This window comes from Trachemys scripta, chromosome 2, assembly GCF_013100865.1.
Source record: "Trachemys scripta elegans isolate TJP31775 chromosome 2, CAS_Tse_1.0, whole genome shotgun sequence".
NCBI lineage: Eukaryota > Metazoa > Chordata > Testudines > Emydidae > Trachemys > Trachemys scripta.
This window is the reverse complement of record NC_048299.1, coordinates 233,196,405-233,220,321: the sequence shown is the minus strand read 5'-3', so window position 1 is coordinate 233,220,321 and position 23,917 is coordinate 233,196,405. Positions and strand designations below refer to the sequence as shown.

At 44.1% G+C, this 23,917-nt stretch overlaps 1 protein-coding gene across 1 annotated transcript; it reads right to left on the bottom strand.

Moving 5' to 3' along the window:
* Positions 1 to 726: 726 nt before the first annotated feature.
* Positions 727 to 18,652, bottom strand: CHMP4C (charged multivesicular body protein 4C). Its single transcript, XM_034763196.1, has 5 exons — positions 18,276 to 18,652; positions 5,579 to 5,756; positions 4,746 to 4,860; positions 2,287 to 2,395; positions 727 to 1,384 (listed from the first exon to the last, which is right to left on the bottom strand). Exons 1-5 carry the CDS (start codon positions 18,457 to 18,459, stop codon positions 1,320 to 1,322), a joined length of 651 nt encoding a protein of 216 aa, XP_034619087.1. The 5' UTR covers positions 18,460 to 18,652; the 3' UTR covers positions 727 to 1,319.
* Between the last annotated feature and the right edge of the window lie 5,265 nt (positions 18,653 to 23,917).

The window sequence follows — 23,917 nt, the reverse complement described above, 5'->3', positions numbered from 1 at the left end:
CTGATTATCAATTATAATTTTTAAAACTAGAAACCCAGATCAGTACTACTTTGATTTCCAGTACTCTAGAAAAACCCCCAAAGTAAGTGTTTCACCATTTCACTACGGACGGTAGTGGGTTACTAAGTCAGAAGGTCTCATATAACATCAAAATTCACTTTGACAGAAAAGCACGTTTAATTTTGCTTGTTCTGATTTCTCTGCATACACAGTACTTCAGCACTTTAGACTAAAAATAATCAGTTGTGCAATACTGTACATGAACATCACAAATAAATCACTCACATTCCAAGAAGTGAAAAAAAGAAGTTAAGAAACTTCAGATATTAACACTTCAATACAATTTCCATTCAAGTTTCAGTACAGGAACTGAATGCTTGGAAACCAATGTTATTTTGAAATTACAGCATTACAAGTCCCACTATGACTTCTTTTAACAATCTGTAATATGAAGTTAAGACTCATCCTGGAAAAGTTAAGTTGGGAGGCATATAAGCAGTAGTTAGGCCACAACTCCTCTCGGTCTTTAACAGAATTAGCTGAATCAGTTTTAAATTGGTAGGGACCTAGATTAAAACTAATTCTACACTCTGGTTTTCCCCTAGTTACACTTGAGAGCCAAACTATTTTCACTGAATGAGCCTGAACTGATTTTAAACCTTGATTATAACTAATTATATAGATGTATATGGTGATTTACGGGGGGTGGGGGGGGGGGGGGGGGGGGAGACACACAGACAACACAGAAAATCCCAAAGCCTTCCATAGAAGATTCTGCCCCAAGGAGCTTACAATTTGGCACCCTGATACTGCAAGATGCTCTGGGTGGGTGATCTCTGTACCCATATGCAGCCCCATTAGGTCCATGTGCTCAGAGCAGCTTATGGTAGCTTTCAAATACTCTGAACCAAACTGACTACTGCTTGTAAGCCTTTATGAAGTTACTACATTTCAAACATTCACTCCAGCAGTGAATTTGGTCACGTGTGTACATAGGGCCTTAGTCTCTCACAAAAATACTCTGTAGTAAGGCTCCACCCAGTAAAAGCTATTTTTTAATAAAAAATTCCATCTGAATTTTTCACTGTAAAAATGATAAAAGATTGGCCAAGTCCTGAAAATCTCTTTTAAAAAAACAAAACATTTAAAAATAGTATTGAAGTTAAGTAATTATTATTATTTTTTAAGATCATTTGGTCCTACCAAAAGTAAAACAAGTGATCAAATTGGGTCTGACTTGTTAAGCATACAAAACGTTATTGCAACTCTTTACATCTGTGTTGTAAGAAACCTGTTGTTTTAAACACTGCAGTCTGATGTTACGAAGCCCAAGCCGCCAGCTGCTTCATATCATCTTCATCTTCCACTTTCTTCCTGGAGGATGCTACAGTGAGAGATTAACAATAATCAGTGACTCAAGTAACAGAGCCATTTTATTCACTGGCAGCAGGATTTGTGTAATGCTAGTCAGCCTAGAGGTATCTCAAAGCGATTTACCAAATAGTGAGCTAAATATGGTAGCCCAGGGAGTAGGCAGACTAAGTGCACAGCCATTATGCTCTCACCAGTAGCTCACTTACAGCCCTGGACATTATGGGTCTGATTCAACTCCCTGACTTCAGTGGGAGGTATTTTGAGCCCTAAACACTGGAACAAGGTGGGGAAAAATAAATCAGTGGATAAAAGTTAACTCAGAGTAAATGGTTCAGAAGGACTCTAGAAAAAGAAGGGCTGTGTGCCTAGTTATTAGCTACTGCTTAATTTCAGAATGATATTGTTCAGGAAGCAAGCGTGGCCCATAAGGAAAGGAACTGAAGCTATGTCTGTAAATTTATGAGCTTTCATTTCATTCGCTGGTAAATACAAGATCAGTGGCAAATTTCAGGAGAAGGAGCCATGTTACTGAAATGTTCTGAATCCAGGTCACCCTCCTATTTCAAAAGAAACAAATGGCTGCTTTGCCAGAAAGGGGGGGAAATAACTTCCCATTTCTGGGTTACCTACCTATATGAGTCATTGGAAAATACTGCCACACCTAAGTTAAAGGCCAAACAAATGCCAGAGGACATGCAGCCATTTACACCTGCACAGAATTTGGTCCTAAATGTTTCCATGAACCAAACCATACACCCCATTACTTCATCTGAGCAGGCACAACAAATGGGTAAGAAGACTACACTAAAAGTTAAAGCTGAGTTAAATGCTTCATTTGAGCTTTCACTCTCTCCCCCTTCTCTCTCAGGACACGGCTTAATTAAAGGAAACTTAAAATGGCAGGCAGCTTACCAGGGCGGGAAGGCAGCGATGTGGATGGGACACTTGGCAATCTGACATCCGTCATTTTCTTATTCAGTTCTTCTTGCTCCAATTCCTCCAGTTCCGCCATCAACTCATCCTGAATGCAAGCAAGACATCATTTGCAAAGTTATATTTCAAGCAACGGGTTCAGTTAACATCAAGGGCATCTCAAACCACAATCACTAATCAAGGTACCATTAGGAACATAGGACAGGAAGGGATCTCTTGGGTCATCATGTCCAGTCTCCAGCTATCTCAGGCAGCTCCGTCATATAATCCATTTCATAAATATGTCAAGCACCATCTTAAAACCAGGTAGTTTGTTTGTCCCCACAACTCCTATTGGACGGCTGTTCCAGAACCACTCACCTCTTGATGGTTAGAAACCTTCTAGTTTCCAGCCCAAATTTATTCATGACCAGTTTATATCCATTTGTCCTTGTGTCAACATTGTCCTTTAGCTTAACTAGCTCTTCTCCCTCCCTGGTGTTTATTCCCTGATGTATTTATGGAGGGTTGTAATATCCTCTCTCGGCCTTGGTTTTGCTAGGCTAAAGGAGACATGCTTTTTGGGGGGTTTGTCTATACTGCAAAAACAAAAAATGGCGAGTCTCCGAACCTGGATCAACTAACTCGGGCTTGCAGGGGCTAAAAATAGCAGCCTGCAGCCCAGGTTCTGAAACCGAAAAGGAATGTCAACACTGCTGTGTTTAGCCCCATAGTGCAAGCTTGAGTCAGTTAACCCAGGCTCTGAGCTTTGCTGCCGCAAGGGTTTTTATTTGTTTTGCAGTGTAGACATACTCAGTCTCCTCTCAGAAGATAGGTTCTCTATTCCCCTGATCATCCTAGTATTTCTTCTCTGCACCTGTCACAGTTTGAATTAATCTTTCTTGAATATGGGTGACCAGAATTGTACACAGTAGTCCAGTGAGGTCTTATCAGTGCCTTGTATAACTGCATTAATACTTATCCATCTCTACCAGAAATTCCTCACCTGATGCCATTGAACTAACAGTTTTAATTTAACAAAGAGGATGGGAAAACCCCTTGGTGTTTTGTTACATAATACAAATTAGCTTAAATTTCAAAATAAAAAGTCATTTGAAAAAAAAATTTAGAAACAGTAAATTTCTCAAAACTGACCCTTCTTCTGTGAAAAGTTTTGGCAAATGGACATTTTGACAGACTAATGTCTTGTCAAAACATTCCCAACAGGCTCTAATTAAGACCAGAAAGGATGACTATGATCATTTAATCTAACCTGCATAATACAGGCCACAGCATATCTTTTAGAGAGCCATCCAGTGTGGTTTAAAGGTTTCTAAAGAAGGCAGATTACATATCCTGTCTTTTCATTTAGCAAAAGTCAATGGGAAAACAAAACAAAATAAAGAAACCCATTGTTCTTTAACAAGTCACCAAAAGGCTAAATATTGAGGAACTGGGCAAAAAAATAAACACAAAGGATGGTTATTTTTTGAGGCACGTATTAAAATCTTTAAAAAAATATATAGATAGATAGATATAGAGGTATAGAGGACTGGAACACTGTATGCTTGTTTTCAGCTGGGGTGGAAAAGGCGATTAGAGTTATTTTTACTGCTTTGGACATGGTTTAAACAATTCTTAGTGCTCATCATTTCAAAATCAATATATAAAAATCTTCCAACTTGCCATGGACTTTGAGCTTGATTCCAAGAGGTGCTGAGTGCTTTCAAGAATCAGTTGCTACCTTCCATTGATTCCAGTGCTTATCACTTCACAGGATCAGACCCTTAGGCCCGCAGTGAGAATTAGTATTTTTTTACATTTGAAAAAAAATTTGGTTTAAAAATAATTACGGGCCTGATTAAGTGCCCAAAGTCAACAGGAATCCTACTGACTTCAACGGGCATTGGATAAAGCCCTAAGTCCTAGATTTTCCAAAGATTGGATGCCTAAAGATGCAAACAGATGCCTATTGGGATTTTCAAAAGCACCTGAACAGTTATGTGCCTAACTCCCATTGGAGTCAATTAGAAAGTTTGGCACGTAACCCGCTCAGGCACTTTTGAAAATCCTACGAGGAGCATATCTGCATCTTTAGGCAACTAAATACCTTTCAAAGTCTTGCCTTGAGTGTTTAGAGTTGCAAACAGTGCAATGTGTCATACAAATACTGATGTTCAGTGCTCCAGATAGACCCACACTTGACTGGGTGTATATTTGGAGCACTGCAAATCACACATTTCAGGTATGTCCACACATATAGGGTAAGAACATGGAGAGCGAATTTGTGAGATCAAAACTTCTTTTAAAAATATCTATTATAAATGATTAAATGTATCCAAGCAATTTTTGTCACAACTTGCATGGGGAAAAAGGCTTAAAACAAATCACCACACAATAAAATAATCACTGTATTAGGCGGGTACATCTTTTATCCTTGACTTCATTGCAATACTAACCTCATCAAACTCATCACCAAACCCAACTCGGTTTGAAATAGCTTCTGAGATCTCCTGGGCAACTGCTTGCTGTTCAGTGATATCGTCCATCAGAGAATCAATTTTGTCTAGGTCCCTAGAGAAATAGTATTTAAACTGTTTTTAAAATACACATTCTTAGACCACGTCTGCCTTGGGAAAACCTGGTCTGAAAAAGTTCTGGTCCCTTTATTAATAAAAACTCTGAATACAGAAAGTCTCCAATTTAAGGTGCCAATTCAGCAAGGTACTAAGCACATGCCGATCTTTAAGCATGTGAGAAGTTGACAAGTCAAACATGGCAGATGTTAGTCCCATCCCTTAATGCACTACAGTGGTGGGGGGGGTGGAGTATAAGACCCCATATTGAATAGAACTGATTTTACTTCAACAGGCTTTAAGCACATGAATAGTTTTGCTAAACTGGGGTCAAATTAGAACACCTTTAAAAATCTGAATTACACAGCCATTTAGAGACTTAGAGGAGCAATATGGACTCTTCTCTCCTAAGTGCTATTCTTTTGTTGCTCTCTCTGCCCTCAGCACCTCCCAAAGGCAATTCAGACCTAATAATAACATCCCTGTGCACTTCGTAGGACGGTAGGGCAACTTTTCAGATTTGCTGTTGAGACAAGCTATTTGTCTTCCAAATATAACATTCCAATATCGGGAGCGTTCCCCAAACATTAAACATTAACAAAAACAAAATCAGAACCAGGTGTCTCAGTGAAACTAAAACATTTAATCCATACAGTCAGAGGGCGAGTTTTACAGCACTGAACCCCCTACTGTGGAAGTGGACAGGATGCACTTACATATTTTCATGCACTTTTTTCATTGCTTGTGCAGCATAGCCCATATTCTTGAACACTTCTGTGTTGGTGTGGGAATTTTCCAACGCTTCCCGCTGGAACTCAATGGTGGAGAGCGTCCCATCAATTTGGCTCAACTGTTTCTCATACCTCTTTTTTCTCTTCAGGGCTTGCAATGCAGCTATTGTGTAATCAGAAAGGACAGTTAACTGTCTTTTCAGACTGAAATGCACATATGAGATTCAGTGACAGTGAACAGTGTAAATGGAACAAAGTATAATTTAGGAGACGCTGAGTTAAGCATTCACATTCTCTTGCCTTATTTTAAGCTGTTATCTATAAGCACTGGCACATAAACAGAGGGAAAACAGGACCTACTCCATAAAAGGCACTGCTCCATGGTCTGCTTGCCTGTTCTGCTATTGCACGAATCTACCCTGTGGAAATAGGTTAGCACCTCTTGTGTATCAGAGAGAAGCAGCATTGCCTGGAGTCCAGAGGCAGCATCTTCCTTCGCTGCAGTTGGCCCTGAGTTTCACGAGGTCAAAGCATAAAGCAGGACAAGACAGGAGGAAAAGAAGGAGCATCAGAGCGGGGCTGGAAAACAGGAAAAGGAAAAAAAATAGGAGAAGGAAGGAAAAGGAGGCTGGAAAACAGGAAAACCAAAGAAGATGGAGAAAGAAACCATCACATCACTGCTGGTGTCTGTCAGTGATGCTCCTTGAAAGTCACATTCTAGAACTGGCAAGTGGCAGGAGCAATAGAAATCAAGAGTCACCTAGCCAAATAGGTCAGTTAGCTGGGAGGGCGGAGTCAGATTTCTTTGGGGCTCAACATGCTTTAGATGGATCTATTTGTCAAAAAACGGTTGTAGGGGCCAATCCCTGACCCTTACATAGATTCATAGATTCTAAGACTGGAAGGGACCTCAAGAAGTCATCGAGTCCAGTCCCCTGCCCGCATGGCAGGACCAAATACTGTCTAGACCATCAAGACCACCAGCAAGGTTCAGTCACTGCCTACTATCTCTGTGACTCAGCAGAAATAATAAAGCAACAAACAGGATTTTTCAGTGGGAGCACAGCAGCATAAAGATACCACAAGGCATAAGCAAAACACACACACGAAAAGATGGCCTATGCTGGGGTTGAGGAGGGGTTTCATTCAAGCCCTGGGTGTGGACAGCTGTCTTCCCACAGGCATTCTCCCACTTCTGTCTTTCCAGCAGGCTAGTCTGCCCCTTTAAGAACAGACATTGGGGGATTTATCAGACCCAGCTGGGAAGGGGTCAAGTTATCCCTATAAAGGGCTGAGAGAGTTCAGTTGAAGGGAGATCTTCTGGAGGGAGGTTGGCTCCTGAGACTGGCCCTGGAGCAGAGAGAGGCACCTGCAGCCTGTGTTGCTCAGGGAAAGGGTCTTGGGTGTGGTGTTAGTCCTGCCTGGGTTGGGAAAACAAGCAGCAGCCCTACACAACCCTTCCTCATAGGCACTTGTGCCAGGAAAGCGATGGAGTTAACCCCTTGTGTATTATGGACCAAGTGATACTCCTGCACCCTGTCACACTCCTTTCTTTCTTCCTTCTCACTCATATCTCATTTTTGAAGCTGCTGCAGGACTAGAAGCTGACTGTAACACTGCATGTCACTGGAGCTATAACTAGCCACCAAATGCCTGACTGATGGCCATATTTGGGGTCGGGAAGGAATTTTCCTCCAGGGCAGATTGGCAGAGGCCCTGGGTGCAGCACTGGTCACTTGCTGGAGGATTCTCTGCACCTTGAAGTCTTTAAACCATGATTTGAGGACTTCAGTAGCTCAGACCTAGGTTAAGGGTTTGTTGCGGGAGTGGGTGGGTGAGATTCCGTGGCCTGAGTTGTGCAGGTGGTCAGACTAGACGATCATAATGGTCCCTTCTTACCTTAAAGTCTCTGATTCTATGACGACTGAGAAGGTTATCTATTGTGCTTCATTCAGACTGCCTGTCTGCGATAATGTTGAATCTAGATACTGTGAAGCCAGCCCCTTACATAGGTTCAGAACAGTCACCATATGTGGAAGTGCACTGAAATCCACTGTGTTTTACTGATGAATGCCTTGCACTGTGCCTTATCCGTTGTACAAGGACAAATGTTTAGGTAGATTCTGAAATACAAAATATCTTGCAGTGCTGCCAGCAAAGTGTTTTGGGAGGAGGAAATTGTAGTCCCACCACTCAAAAGTACCCAAAATTGGAATGTTCAAATTCAAGATCCACCCAGTTTTGCTAGGCTGGTCCAGTGACTACAAATGTACTGAACTGGGATAATGTGTCTCAGCTGACATTATATAAAAAAACCCTTTGACAGTTGGAACCAGAATTTCCACAACCTACGTACATACTATTTCAACTTCACTCTGAATCTTCCCCCCCCCCCACCACACACACACTTGCATGCATTTTTCATGCTGTTTTACTGCCCTCTGCTCCCAAAGTGCAAAGCACTTCAGCTCTCCTGCTTCAAAATCACTCACTCAACCCTTTTTAGGGGCTACTTAATCATGGATTCACAGTTGTAAGACCAGAAGGGTATTCTAACCTCCTGCATAACAGACAGCTTTCAACTGATCTGGATAAAAGATTTTTCGCTATATCAATGTATTTTATGGTGCCACGTGGCAGAAAAGTACACATGAATTTGGGGGAAATGTCTGTTGTGAGGGAATGTAAATTAATAAGACAAAAAAGGCATTTTTGAGCTGTGGAACTTAAAAATGGTGTGTGTTAGAGTGCCCATATTTCCCCATCTGAATATGGGACACATGGTAAAATTACTCTTATTCAAGTGAGTTCAATGCCAATCAATTGTACAAGTGTTCAAATTATCATCAAGTTGACTGAGTCGCTGTAAAAAAGAAATACTGCATAGTCAGATTCTTTTTATTTACCTTATCTTTAAGACTTTAGGGTTCACGTGGAGAGGGGTAACACCCCCTACTGCAGTGCTGGGCGGGCCAGGGGCCGGGCCCGGGGCCGGCACCCCAGGGCCGGGGACAGCCTGGGCCGCGCCTCCTCCCCCCACACTCCCCCTTACCTGCTTCAGGCTCCCCGCGACTCAAATGTTCGTGGGAAGCAGGGGAGGGGGCGGAGACTTTGGGGAGAGGGCGGAGGGGGGCGGGGCTGGGGGCGGGGCCGGGGCCCCATGGAGTGTGCTCCATTGGGAGGCACAAAATATGGTAACCCTAGCAGAGTGTCAAAAGGCTGCTAACACCTCCAGGCTTCTGCTGGACACGGACATAACCCAGCCACCTCCAGCCACAGCATAGGCAGGAAGGGGTTAATCCAGGGGTGGGCAAACTATGGCCCCTGGGCTACATCCGGCCCACCAGCTGATTTAATCTGGCCCTTGAGCTCCTGCTTGGGAGTGGGATCTGGGGCTTGCCCCACTCCCACGCTCCAGCCGGGGAGCAGGAGCAGGGTTGGGGGCCGCTCTGCATGCACGAGCTGCAGCTCCACATGGCTCCCGGAAGTAGCGGCATGTCCCCACTCCAGCTCCTACGTGTAGGGGAAGCCAGGGGGCTCCACACACTGCCCCCATAGCTCCCAGTGGCCTGGAACTGCGGCTAATGGGAGCTGCAGGGGCAGTGCCTGTGTACGGGGCAGCGTGCAGTGCCGTCTTGCCACACCTCTGTGTAGGAGCTGGAGGAGGGACATGCTGCTGCTTCCAGGAGCTGCTTGATGTAAGTGCAGCCTGGAGCCTAAACCCCTGAGCCCCTCCCATGCCCCAACCCTGATCCCACTCCGACCCTCCAAACTCCTCAATCCCAGCCCAGAGCTCCCTCCCACACCCTGAACTCCTCATTTCTGGCCCCACCCCCAGCCAGAGCCCTCACCCCCTCTTGTGCCCCAACTCCAATTTCATGAGCATTCATGGCCCGCCATACAATTTCCATACCCAGATGTGGCCCTCGGGCCAAAAAGTTTGCCCACCCCAGGTTAAGCCCTAAGGATGCATTGTGCACCAGTGCCCAGGGAACCTGACTGCAAGGGCTTCAGCAAACCTGGCTAGAGAGAGGTGGCTCAGCAGGGGAGGGTGCCTAGGGACCGGAACAGCCCTGTACTCCCTGGAAGCAAGACCCAGGGTGGGGTGAAGAGAGTGCTAAGCCCCTGTCCGGGGGGGGCTGTTGTGGAGCCTGCAGGTTCCCCCCCCCCCCCCGGTCCCATCCCACTACTCCAGAGCTTAGCTGAGGGGCAGAAAGATTTCCCTGTGCTAGCGCTGTGCCAAAGTCCCACACATGCAGGGCTTGGCTCTTCCTGGCCAGCACCCTAGGCCAGAAGGTCTTGGGCTTTTCCGGGGCACTGACCCAGCCAGAGGCAGGGTGGGGGGGAAGGAGGAGTCTGCCTGCCAGGCTGTTGGTGAACTGAGCGCTTTGAGCAGGGGATAGTTCTCCATACAGTGCTGGGAGTGGGATGCGCCCCACCAGGAGGGGATATAGAGGACCCAGGGAGCTGGGTGGGGTGAAGGGAAAAGGCAGGGAGAGGAGAGCCAGAGGGGAAGCATGTAAAGGGCTGATGGGTGGGCAGCAGAGGCAACACGTAACCAGCCCCCGCCTGGCACCTGCCCGCACTCACCACCACAGCAGCTTGAAGCCAGTGCCAGCTGGAAACAGAATCAGGGGTGGGCCCCTGTTGGCCGAGAGCTGGCACGCAGTGGTGGCTGCGCTAACAGATCAGCAGGGGGAGGGGGGTCTCCACCCACAAAAGAAAGTCTATTTAAGCCCATGGGAGACCCCTCCATTTTGTCTTCAGCTGGCTCAAGAGATAGCCGTTCCACCTCCAAAGTATGCCTGGAAGAAACTGAAACAAAGGACAGTAACCGCAGGAGGCGAGAGTGATTACTGGACCCAGACTAGAAGGAGACTAGTCTGTAAAAGGAAGCTTACTGGAATTCCTCTGAGGGTGAGGTTTTTATCTATATTCAGTTTTCTTACTGTATTAGGCATAGACTTGCATATTTTGTTTTATTTTGTTTGGTAATTCATTTTGTTCTGTCTGCTATTACTTGGAACCACTTAAATCCTACTTTCTGTATTTAATAAAATCATGTATTAATTAACCCAGAGTTAACCCTGAAAGGGGGCAAACAGCTGTGCATCTCTATCAGTGTTAGAGGGCAAACAATTTATGAGTTTACCCTGTGTAAGCTTTAAACAGGGTAAAACAATTTATTTGGGGTTTGGATTCCATTGGGAGTTTAACACTCAGATGCCCAAGACAGGAACACTTCTTATGCTGCTTTCAATTAAGCTTGCAGTTTGTGGGACATGGTTTAGACCTGGGTCTGTGTTTGTGGCCAGCAAGCATGTCTGGCACAGCCAGGCAGGTCTCTGGAGTCCCAGGCTGGTAGGGAAAGCTTGGGCAGTAGTCTTCTTGCACATCAGTTGGCAGCCCCAAGGGGGTTTCTGTGATCCAGCCCATCACTTATACAACATTCCCATGCCCCCACTTGATTAACCCATATTTGTGAACTGAATGCCACATTTGCTAGTTATCACATTGCCCAGTATTATGTGATCATGTACATAAGAGGCAGTATTGCAATACATAAAGGCAAGGGAGTTAAAGCTTCCCTGTGAATCTCAGATTTGAATTTTTACATTTCATAGGTTCCAAGTCTCAAAAAAAAAAATGTTCAATTGATTTAGGGTTTTTTTTTTTTTTTCCTTATTGCATAGACATATGACTCCTTAAACATTTGTAACTGTGTTACAAGTAGATGGTAGAATTGTACTGAAATTCTTCTCAGAAATGCTACTGTATAATAAATAACCCAGCTGTAAAGGAATAAATGACATCAAAAAGCAAAGAAAATGAGCAGAGGAGATAAACTTACTTCACAGAATGAGACTGAAAAAGGATGTTCTCCATTCCAAAGATTTCAGAAAAAGAATAGAGCCAGGCAGGAAGACTCAGAGTATAATCTGAGAAAATAAATGTAACACCAATTTAACCAGGAACAGAACTATGTTTTCTTCAGGAAACAACAAGCTTACATTAACACTAATTTCAGAGTGGTACCTGTGTTAGTCTGTATCAGCAAAAACAACGAGTCCTTGTTGGATGGGAGTTGCCTTACCAAGTAGGGGAGTCAGTGCTAAGGAGGCCAATTCAATTAAGGTGGAAGTGGCCTATTCTCAACAGTTGACAAGAAGGGGTGAATATCAAGAAAGGGAAAATTACTTTTGTAGTGCTAACGAGGCCAATGCAATCAAGGTGGATGGCCATTTCCAACAGTTGACAAGAAGGTGTGAGTATCAGCAGAGGAAAAATTACTTTTTGTAGTGACCCATCCACTCCCAGTCTTTATTAAGATCTAATTCGATGGTGTCCAGTTTGTAAATTAATTCCAATTCTGCAGTTTCTCATTGAAGTCTGTTTTTGAAGTTTTTTTGTTGAAGAATTGCCACTTTTAAGTCTTATTGAGTGTCCAGGGAGATTGAAGTGCTCTCCTACTGGTTTTTGAATGTTACAATTCTTGATGTCTGAGACAGAGTGGATGTGTCACTACAAAAAGTAATTTTCCCTCTGCTGATACTCACACCTTGTCAACCATTGGAAATGGCCGACGTCCACCTTAATTGAATTGGCCTCGTTAGCACTGACCCCCCCAATTGGTAAGGCAACTCCCATCTTTTCATGTGCTCTGTGTGTGTGTGTATATATATCACTGCTTACTGTATTTTTCACTCCATGCATCTGATGAAGTGGGTTTTAGCCCACAAAAGCTTATGCCCAAATAATTTGTTAGTCTCTAAGGTGCCACAAGGACTCCTCGTTGTGTTAATACTAGTCTGCTCCTAAGAAGTTCTGAGCACCTGCAGCTCCCAGTGAAGTGAGTGGCAGCTACCAGGGCTCAGAAGCTCTCAAGATCAGGTGCACTATGCTGAGCCACACTCAGGATGAAGCAGAGAATCTCCTGAGGTGTCAGGAATCACTTGGCCTGTCTAGCTATACTACTTATAGGGTCTCCATTACCGTACTATCAGAGCACTTTGCAGTCTTGATTGCATTTATCTTCACAGCACCCTTGTGAGATAGGGAAGTGCTGTATCTAGAGCTGCGTGAATAATGGATTTTTCAGTTCATGGCTAATTGCAGAAAAAAAAGGAAGATTTTGGATCATACCAAAAATGAAATGTTTCAACATTTTCAGCACAATGGAAAATAAATATGTATGTTTCTGGTCAAATCAAATGTTTTGTTCTAATAAAAATTACTGCTAACACTGCTTTGATTTCAACTATTTTAAAAATTATTTTGTTGTTTAAGGAAATTAAAAGAAACTCCGAAACAAAGTTGTTTTGAACCAAAAAACTAAAAAACACACTTCATTGTGAAAATGTCAAAACATTTTTTTGTTAAACCTTTTGCCCCCTAGTGAGTAGCAATGCAACAAATGAGGGAAACTGAGGCATACACAGACTTCAAAAAAATATTACAGAAAATTTCTCACTTCATCAGACTAGATATTTGGCACAAATTTGTCTATCCTTAGGGCTCTCAAATTAAGAGGTATGTTAGGCGGTGAGCAACGTGTGCCTCCCACAAGATCTGTTCTGTAAGAGTACTGATTAATTTAGCTTTCTCTTACCCAGTGGGTCAGATTTTAATCTCACACTGCTGCGAATAAGGAGTAACTTGAGAAGCTAATGGAATGACACCAGTGTAAGTGACATCAGGATCAGGCCCATAATTCTTAAAAACTTGTGGGAGAAGATTGTGTGTATTTGTTACAAATAGCACATGACAATTCCGTGTCTGATTCTTAAAAAAAAGGACTAGGAATGCTGGTTGTAACATATGGCACAGTAAGGGTGCTGGGGAAGTTTCCCCATACAGCTCTGCCAATCCACTTCCTCATCTGACATACTCCCTGCTATTGAGATGATGGACTTGTTTTGTGGTAACATGAAACTGTTGCATCATTGTTCAGCGTCAGTAACCTTATGACAACTAAGTCATTTACAAGGAATGTCAGAACACCAGGCATGCCCAAATGCATCAACACCACACTTGCGGCAGGCTCTATTAGTAATGTCCTAAGATGGTTATTATTATCCCATGCCTCTACCTAGGGTTTGTCATCACTAATCTGCTGTATGACTTTTGACGTTCTAGCTAAACTTTGTTCCTGGTCACAAAAGAAGATTATTCCCTTTTCACGTGTTCAATTTCTTTTCAATCAATTCTTAGTGTTCATGGAAAGTGCCAGATTGAGACCACAATCTAATTAAATAAATGCAGCCCAGGCAGCAGCTTTGCAGACTTCCCCAGCCTACCTCACCCATGGATCTCAACTCTGAACTGGAGGTATTACCTCTAGCCATTAGAAGGTTGTTTCATTCTTCTATATGCTCATTCAGTCCTTGGTTTCTCTGCTGAAATTGTAGGCTAATGGTGGGTTTTGTGATGTGGAAACCACTCCACAAAACACTGCCCAGAGAACACCAATGCATTCATGTGGGCAAGCACATCACCATCAAGTAATAACCACTTTTGGCCACTCCTGACTTGCGGCTGGGTTTGAACTGCTGATACAGAAGTATGAAGAGAATGCAATGGTAATCGACTTGTTGATTGGAACTTGCATCTTTCCAATAACTTCACCTTCCTCCCCTCTCTCAAACCTATTCAATTTCTAAAATTATATTTTAGATCACTTTCTATCCTTTCAATTTCTTTGGTTTTCTCCGAGTGCTGAGAAAAAAAAAAAGGCCAGACCACAGTAGGGATCAATAGGTGTAGTGCAAATTGACTCAAGTCAATGGAGCGAACTGAGGATGTGGCACAATGTGTCTGCAAAGAAATTCAATACAAACAGGTGATTGTATATGGTGCACAGAGAGATTGCAAAGCTGTTGTGGAAGGAAACAAAGCTTGTAATGAAAGCACCAACACAAAGAATTCCAAAAAGTTGCACTTGTATCCTGGCCAGAGAGAAAACCCCTACAGTTAGTGTAGCTGCAATGAGATGTTAACGTGGAAAGGTGGAAGTAATTTATGACTACATTTGTAGCTACTTTCAGACTAAGATGCAGGAATTAGTTGTATTCTCAACAATTATCAGTGAGGAAGACGACATTCTAATATCTTTCTATTTGCGGAGCTATTTTATTATAGTTCTTAAGTCACATTTCTTGGGCTGGCTGATGTTATGAAGAACTGGGGCCTGGATGGGACCTCACTAATGTTAGTGTAGCTAAGCTCAGACTCACGCACCTGGAATCTAATGAGGTCATTCCTGTTCAGCCAGTATGCATTCTGTATGGGATGTCCAAAATTCTGCAGTGTACATCCTACTCCTGTCTCAGATACTCCTATTTTAGGTACATAAAGCCTCTCAGATCATGCAACTACAAATGAAATTGTCCCCAATGCCCACTCTCCCCCCACCCCCTGAAGTATTAACCCCAGCTAAGCAAAGTAAAATCAAACTTGTACTCACTCAGTTTCTTATAGTTCCAGTTCATGTAACAAGATTAATGAGGTATTATCTATTTTCCTTTCAACTAAATATTTTGCAAAATATACCATAGTATATTGACTAGTATGTTATTAAATATTAATGATAATTAAAACACACAATGCTCGAAACAAATGAAATATTTTTGGGGATAGTATACTTGTTTTTTTATTATTTGTTCACTAGCTAATTTGCAAAATTCAGTCATTTACTGATGTGGTTCTCAACCGGGGGGCCAGGGTGTCGAGTTGTATGGGCCTGTGGTGCCCATGCGCCACCACCGGCAGCACAATGGGGCTAAGGCAGCTTCCCGGCTTTGCTTCCAGCATGTCCCTGCGGCCCCTGGGGGCGGTGTGTGTCTCCATGTACTGTCCCCGCCCCAAGCTGCGACCAATGGGAGCTGCGGGGACGGTGCTGGCAAGCAGCAGCACAGAGACCCCTCCGGCCCCCTGCCTATGAGCTGCTGCCAGAGGGGAGTGCAGGTCGCTTCCAGGAGCTGCCCAAGGAAAGTGCTGAGTCCCTCTCCCGCACCCCAACACTATGCCCCAGCCTAGACCCTGCACCCAAACTGCCTCCCACAGGCCGACCCTCGCAGCCCCTCCCGCATTCCAACCCCCTGCCCCCACACCCAAACTCCCTCCCAGTGACCGTCCACTGCACCCCCTCCTGCACCGCAACTCCCTGCCAGCCCGCACCCTAACTCCCTCTCAGTGCCCATCCCCGCACCCCAACCCTCTACCCCAGCCCAGAGCCTGCACCTCAATTCCTTCCCAGAGCCTCAGGCAGGGGGGCAGGACTTGGACCTGTTCTGGGCACCACCAAAAATTATACAAACCTGCCACCCCTGCCTAGGGATACACAGAGGTCTTCCAGAGGGTACATCAACTCATCTAAATACTAGCCTAGGTTTACAATAGGCTGCATAAAAAAACACTAGCTAAATCAGTACAAATCAAAATTCCATACATACAAAATGAGAAAGTAAGCAATTTTTCAGTAATAGTGTGCTGTGACATTTTTAGGTCTGATTTTGTAAGCAAATAGTTTTTAAGTGAGGTGAAATTTGGGATACACAAGACAAATCAGACTCCTGAAAGGGATACAATAGTCTGGAAAGATTGATAACTACTGATTTGCAATATCTCAGTCATTTGTGCAAGGATCTATTGTGTTGACTTTACTCACTTTCCTGTTGTTCTTATACAGTTATCTACCTAGTAATCCTTTTTAATTAAAATCTTTAACTCCTGATAATCCTTAGAGAAAAGTACAGTAAACCTAAAGCACAGCAGACTACCCTTAATAAGCAGCCTTCTATGAGACTTCTCCAAAGTATCCTCCTATATATTTAAATTACATGACATTAGCCTTTAAATTATTCATCAGTAGAAAGATCAAGTAGACGGGAAAACCCACCACTGAGATTGCCTACTAGCATAGCACAATTTTAGTGGTATATTAAATTTCAGATCTAAAAAGATCTTGTTAAATCCAAAAGCTTGTCTCTCTCACCAGCAGAAGTTGTTCCAAAAAAAGCTATTACCTCACCCACCTTGTTTCTCGAATATCCTGGGACCAACACAGCTACAACAACACTGCATACAACATTGCCTCTCATGATATTTGGGGAAGGGGGAACGTGTTTCAAGGCAGTGGTCCTGTACTGAAGATTACTTTATAATTTCAGCACTATAGTTGGCTCAAACAGTTAAAAATCCCATCACTGAGCTGTTAAAAGTGGACTTCTGAGCTAAAACACTGGAGTTTAAAGGGGCTAAAATTTCTGAAAAAACAGCTTGTTGCAACTCTAGTCAACTTATTGCTAAGGGTGCTCAGATTTCCCTGCTTTTGAGATTCAATTATTTATCAAGACAACAGAAGGCCTGCTCCTGCACTCTCAGAAATTAATGGGATTTTTTTCCACTGACTTCAATAGGAGCAGGATCAAGCCCATACTATCCCGCTGCCACAATGCTGATTTATTCCCACAGCTAAAGGAAGAAAGATGGTTAGTGATTAAGGGTCTGTGTTGAGAAATGTGGGGTCATTTCCCAGTTCTACCATAGACTATCATTTAATCCATTTATATACATCTGTAAATGTTTCCCCAATTTCCCCGTAGTGTTGTAAGAATAAACCGGTAAATAGTTGGGAGATGCTCAGGTACTTCAGCAATGGAGGCTACTATTTTTCTGTTGCATGGTTGGTGCTTTATTTCACCTCCCTAAGGCCAGACTGTGCTGCTCTTATTTATGTTGAGCAATCTTTGCACCACAAGTACATCCCACTGATGTCAACAGAATGTAGGGTGCAAAGTACTATTCGATATTCATAAGGGCATCACAATCTGGCCCACAGTTAATAAATTAGTTAAGGGCAAGATAATTTAATTATTGTGAGCATGGAACAGATTAAGCTGAAAAGCATTGATTACACAAAGCTTTTCTTGTACAGCACCAGTGTACAAACATGAAAACACACCTCCTCTAATTTCACACACCCAAAAATGTTTAATGTTTAGCTGGAGAGTCTCTAGGAAGTCATAAAAGAAATCAAACACCATGTACATGCAGGTTTAAAAATAGATTAGACTCTAGCATGAGCCAATACTCTCCTACAAGACCTTCCAGCTTGTCTTTTTTTTCCCTCTGTACCAAAATATGGCATTTAAAAAGGAACACAATGAAGATTGATACATAGTTGGTCTCTACATGGAAGTATTTAAACTCAGCAGGATATTAAACATTTAAAATGCCATGTTGATGGATAAACTAAAATGAACCTATCCCTGTGCTGCCCTATATACACACACACTCTCTCTCTCTCTCTCTCCAAAAGAGAGAGAATTACACCCAAATTCATCTGCTTCTGGTGTTGTAATGTGCAATACAGACATAGCTTTCCATTCAAATAAGCTGACATGCCTAGCAGGCATTTACACTGAAAGCCAGTGATCTCTCTGCATCGCACTGCCCTACAAAGACCACCAACGCCAGGAAGCAGCCCCGGCCCGAGAATAGCAGCTGGCTACGTTTCCCCTCACCGCCAACTTCCCAGCACCTGCCGTACAGCTCCCAACAGGTGCACAGCGGGCGCTTTTGCAGGCCCCCCGTGGGGGCGGGCTGGCCAGTGACGGCGGGGCGTGGGGGCGCTGGCTCTGTGTGTAGGGGTAAGCCCGCAGGGGGCGGGGGCTGGGCTCACCTCGCTTGTTCCTGGTGCCGTGCTGCTTGGCCGCGGCCAGCTCCCTCTGGATCCTGGTCTCCAGATACTCCTGCTTCTTGGTGAGCATCTCCTCGGTCTCCCGCAGCCGGGCTAAGGCCTCCTGGGGCGTGGGGCCCGCGCGCCCGGGGCCGCCGCCCTTGAACAGCTTGCCGAGCTTACTCATAACGGCGCGGGGGCAGTAACGGTCCGGGCTCGGCGCTGCAGCCCCTGGGGGTCGCTCAGCGAGCCGCCAGCGGCCCGGGCATTTCCCGACTGACCGGCCTGAGCAGCGCTGGGAGGAGGCGGAAGCTGCTGGGCAGGGAGGCGGGGGACCACGTGACGCTCCCCACACCTGGGCCAGGTGTCACCAGAGACTCCGCCTCCTCTGAGCACTTTGGACCCTCTCTGCGCATGCGGCTCGAGGGAGGAGGCTGCCCAGGGTGACCCGCTGCCCGGCTGCTTCTTCCCCTGGCCCCAGTCAGCTGACCCCAAGCGGGACCATCGACGGCGATCGCTCTGTCCCAGGCCAGAGTCCCCCATCTCCAGCTGTTACTGGGGGCTCACCCTGCCTGCACTAGCCTGGTTCAGTTATGTTCCCCAATCCCCTCCATTGGCGGCGCCCTGGACGGTAAAAAAGGAGCTGGAACCCCAGCCTGAGGCATCACCTCTCCCATTGCTCGCTCCTTCCCAATCCCTGTGCAAGACAGATGGGCAATTAGTGGGGGAAAGGGGTCAGAGAGCTGAGCAGCAGAGGGGATGGGCAGATAAGAAGCCCTCAGTGGTGAAATAACAGGTTAAGGACTAGTCACCAAGGGCAAGTCATGCCTGAGCAACCTTATTGCCTTCTATGATGAGATAACTGGCTCTGTGGATATGGGGAAAGCAATGGACGTGATATACCTTGACTTTAGCAAAACTTTTGATACAGTCTCCCACAGTATTCTTCCCAGCAAGTTAAAAAAGTATGGATTGGATGAATGGACTATAAGGTGGATAGAAAGCTAGCTAGATCATCGGGCTCAAAGGGTAGTGATCCCTCAATGTCTAGTTGGTAGCTGGTATCAAGCAGAGTGCCCCAGGGGTCGTTCCTGGGGCCAGTTTTGTTCAACATCTTCATTAATGATTTGGATGATGGGATGGATTGCACCCTCAGCAAGTTCACGGGTGGCACTAAGCTGGGGGGAGAGGTAGATATGCTGGAGGGTAAGGATAGGGTCCAGAGTGACCTAGACAAATTGGAGGGCTGGGCCAAAAGAAATCTGATGAGGTTCAACAGAGACAAGTTCAGAGTCCTTCATTTAGGACAGAAGAATCCCATGCACGGCTACAGGCTGGGGACCGACTGGGTAAGTGGTAGTTCTGCAGAAAAGGACCTGGAGATTACAGTGGACGAGAAGCTAGATATGAATCAGCAATGTGCCCTTGTTGCCAAGAAGGCTAACGGCATATTGGGCTACATTAGTAGGAGCATTGCCAGCAGATTGAGGGAAGTGATAATTCCCCTCTATTTGGCACTGGTGGGGCCACATCTGGAGTATTGCGTCCAGTTTTGGGGCCCCCACTACAGAAAGGATGTGAACAAATTGGAGGGAGTCCAGTGGAGGGCAATGGAAATGATTAGGGGGCTGGGGCACATGCTTATGAGGAGAAGCTGAGGGAACTGGGTTTATTTAGTCTGCAGAAGAGAAGAATGAGAGCGGGATTTGATAGCAGCCTTCAACTACCTGAAGGGGGGTTCCAAAGAGGATGGAGCTCGGCTGTTCTCAGTGGTGGCAGATACAGAACAAGGAGCAATGGTCTCAAGTTGCAGTGGGGAAGGTCTAGGTTGGATATTAGGCAAAACTATTTCACGAGGAGGGTGCTGAAGCACCGGAATGGGTTAGCTAGGGAGGTGGTGGAATCTCCATCCTTAGAGGTTTTTAAGGCCCAGCTTGAGAAAGCACTGGTTGGGATGATTTAGTTGGGGTTGGTCCAGCTTTGAGCAGGGGGTTGGTCTAAATGACCTCCTGAGGTCTCTTCAAACCCTAATCTTCTATGATAAGAAGCTGAGGAGGAGCAATAACAGGTGAGGGGATGGATGAGCAGGAAGAGGGGCATTGGGAGAAAGTTGCTAATGTTGGTTGGATGTATTCATGGACATAATGACACATGACAATCCTTAATAAAAGATTCATTTAATTCCCAGAGATGCCAGGACAATATGTACATGCATATGGGCTGGAAGAGCAAAGTGGGGGGGCTGTATGCACATACATATAGATCTTGAGGAGCAGACTAGGAAGGTGGAGGGAACAGAAGAGCAGACCAACCCTGGGTGCAGAGAGATGGACAACAGCTGCCTCTGCACCTGATGGGGGCTGGCAAGCAGATCACTGGATTAACCATGGGTTCTAAAATGGTGCTGAACACAGTTTGCCTTTGGTTATGCTTGCATTTAAACCATGTTCAGCAACGTTTCAGCTGCACTCATTGCTGACCCCTGGGTAGTTTTCACAGTGTAGAGTACAGATGGCACAGTGCTCCAAGTTCAGTGCTGTGCAGGCTCACCAGTTACAGTAGGCCTAGTTGTGGTGTCACACTGCTCCATCATCACACGTTTCAGCTGACCCATATGAGGAACAACCTGTGTGCACAATTCCTGTGGTCACGTATGCCATGTTATACTAAAGACCTGTTAGGGAGCAGAGCTGGCACAGAGCAAAGCATCTATTTATTGTGCTCTTATCTATTCCTTTTTCATGAGCTATGCACAGATCCTTGTAGATCTGAAACATGCCTTTATTGACAGTCACACAATCTTTAATAACATTGCATAATTCGAATCTTATGCAATACAGTTATTTATTACTATTCACAATATTCTTCACATGCTCTTCTCTGCAGAAATAGTAGTTTTATTATTACTGAACAAAAACTTCCATTTTCACAATTTCAGACCAAAAGGGTAAAACAAAAATTAATAAAATAGAAAATAAATAAGTTTGACTTCCACAATGTTATACAATGTTACTTGAAAGGAATTTAATAACCTTATTCTTAAGGCTGTAAGTGCCCAATTCAACTTTATTCTTTACATTCCAATAACATCCATAATGTGCTAGTGTGACCGGGGTTCCACAGAAGCCACAATGAGGTTACTCAATTAGGGTAAACTGCAAAGAATGGGGCAGACAATCCCCGAAGCTGGTGGATATTTCAATATGTAGATTTACCAAGCCAGCACAAACAGTTCCCTTAAAGCAACCCAGCCTCAGGCCTCCACCCAGACACCCAAGTCAAATATGATGGGGATTACTGAATATCTTATTCATCATAAGAAAGTTCTACCAATCCCAAAGGATCAGACACATTACCTGCCAGGGTAAGAAATATTCCAGATCTTACCCACATACACACTTACAGCCAATCCTTATTAACTAATCTAAAATTTATTAAAAAGGAAAAGAGAGAGAGTATTGGTTAAAAGATCAGTATACATACAGACATGAGTACAGTTCTGAGATCAGATTCATAGTAGAAATGGTGAGCTTTGTTGCTGCAAAGAGTTCTTTCAGAAATAGTCTATACGTTGTAGACCAATGTTCATATTCCGGGTGATCCAGGTGGGACTGGAGATCTCAGTCTTATGACTCAAGCTTCCTCTGGATAAAGCATCAAGCAGATCTGAGATAAAAAGGATCAAGACCCAAGGCTTCTTTATACAGTTCCAGTCCTTCTCTTGACAGCTCAGAGTCCTTGGGCGAACAATAGGCAATCATGGAGACTTTCAAATAGACCTATTTCCTAAGCATTACTGGTAATTAGTTACAGGGATTAACATAAGGCAACTGCCTGTTTTCCACCATTCTGAGATGATTGCTATACATTTCAAAGAAAGATGAATACAGTGATATCACTATATTTATAGTTAATTTAAATGTTAAGGTTTCCTTTTGATCTCTGAATTAACAGGATACAGCATAGGCAGGGACTGTTTGATTACATTGTTAACCTCTAACAATCTATATGTAAACATACAAACCACAAATATTATCTACCAGTATGTCCCTAAAGGTTGAATTTGGGTCATTTATCCTGCAGGATGCTTAACCCTTTCTGGCCATGTGTCACAGCTAGGCTTTTTCCACACCCACACACAAATACACAGTCCTTCATTAAGAATCTAACTAAATAAAGCTTTCTAAAAAGTTTCTCAACAGCTTGGGCAATTTTTCATTTTCCAGCTTCATGCTGTAATGAGTGTTTTTAATAATTATGCCTTGTCAAGGCTGTATCCCCACTTTGAACTTTAGAGTACAAATGTAGAGGCCTGCATGAAAACTTCTAAGCTTAACTACCAGCTCAGCTCTGGTCCGCTGCCACCATCCCCAGAATTCCCATGCCTGGGAAGCCTTGAGAAACCTTCACCAATTCCCTGGTGAATACAGATCCAAACCCCTTGGATCTTAAAACAAGGAGAAATTAACCATTCCCCTCCTTCCTCCCACCAACTCCTGGTGAATACAGATCCAACCCCCTTGGATCTAAAACAAGGAGAAATTAACCATTCCCCTCCTTCCTCCCACCAACTCCTGGTGAATCAAGATCCAAACCCCTTGGATCTTAAAACAAGGAAAAATCAATCAGGTTCTTAAAAAGAAGGCTTTTAATTAAAGAAAAAGGTAAAAATCATCTCTGTAAAATCAGTATGGAAATTAACCTTACAGGGTAATCAAACTTAAAGAGCTCAGAGGACTCCCCTCTAGTCTTAGGTTCAAAGTACAGCAAACAAAGATAAACACTCTAGTAAAAGGTACATTTACAAGTTGAGAAAACAAAGTAAAACTAAGACGCCTTGCCTGGCTTTTTACTTACAAGTTTGAAATAGGAGAGACTTGTTTAGAAAGATGTGGAGAACCTGGATTGATGTCTGGTCCCTCTCAGTCCCGAGAACGAACACACTCCCAAACAAAGAACACAAACAAAAGCCTCCCCCCCAAGATTTGAAAGTATCTTGTCCCCTTATTGGTCCTTTAGGTCAGATGCCAGCCAGGTTACCTGAGCTTCTTAACACTTTACAGGGAAAACGATTTTGGAGTCTCTGGCCAGGAGGGATTTTATAGTACTGTACACAGGACAGCTGTTACCCTTCCCTTTATAGTTATGACATGCCTATTTCTTATATAGATCAGTAAATTTCAAAGCACTTCATCTTTTAATGTATTTAGCCTTACCACACCTATATGAGGTAGGGAAGCATTATTATTCCCATTTTAATGGTGGGGAAACTGAAGCACAGAGAGGCTAAGTGACTTGCCTAAGGAACACCAGATGTGCATGATAGAGCTGGGTACTGAACACTAGTCTCCTATACCCAGGCTAGTGCCCTAACCAGCAGACCATGGTTCCCCTCAAAGGGCAAACTACACACATAGGGAACTTTTTCAGAAAGATGACCATTCTTATTTTGGTTTCACATAGCTAAATTGCCAAGAATGTATTGTTGATTCATGGATCCAATAAGAGACACAACAGGGGACAGATTAACATGTCTGCCCTCTGACTTCAATGGAGCTCCTAATACAAGTACTAGATTTGGCAGCAAGTGTTCCCAGAAGACATATGCCAGATGTTAATCATGTTACTTAGTGCACTACTGGCAT

Coding starts and splice junctions, on each gene's coding strand:
- CHMP4C (XM_034763196.1), bottom strand. CDS start 18,459: ATGAGTAAGCTCGGCAAGCTGTTCAAGGGCGGCGGCCCCGGGCGCGCG. Junction 4,861..5,578: donor AAAAAAGTGCATGAAAATAT/GTAAGTGCATCC, acceptor CTATTTCTCTAG/GGACCTAGACAAAATTGATT. Junction 1,385..2,286: donor ATCGCTGCCTTCCCGCCCTG/GTAAGCTGCCTG, acceptor CTCTCACTGTAG/CATCCTCCAGGAAGAAAGTG.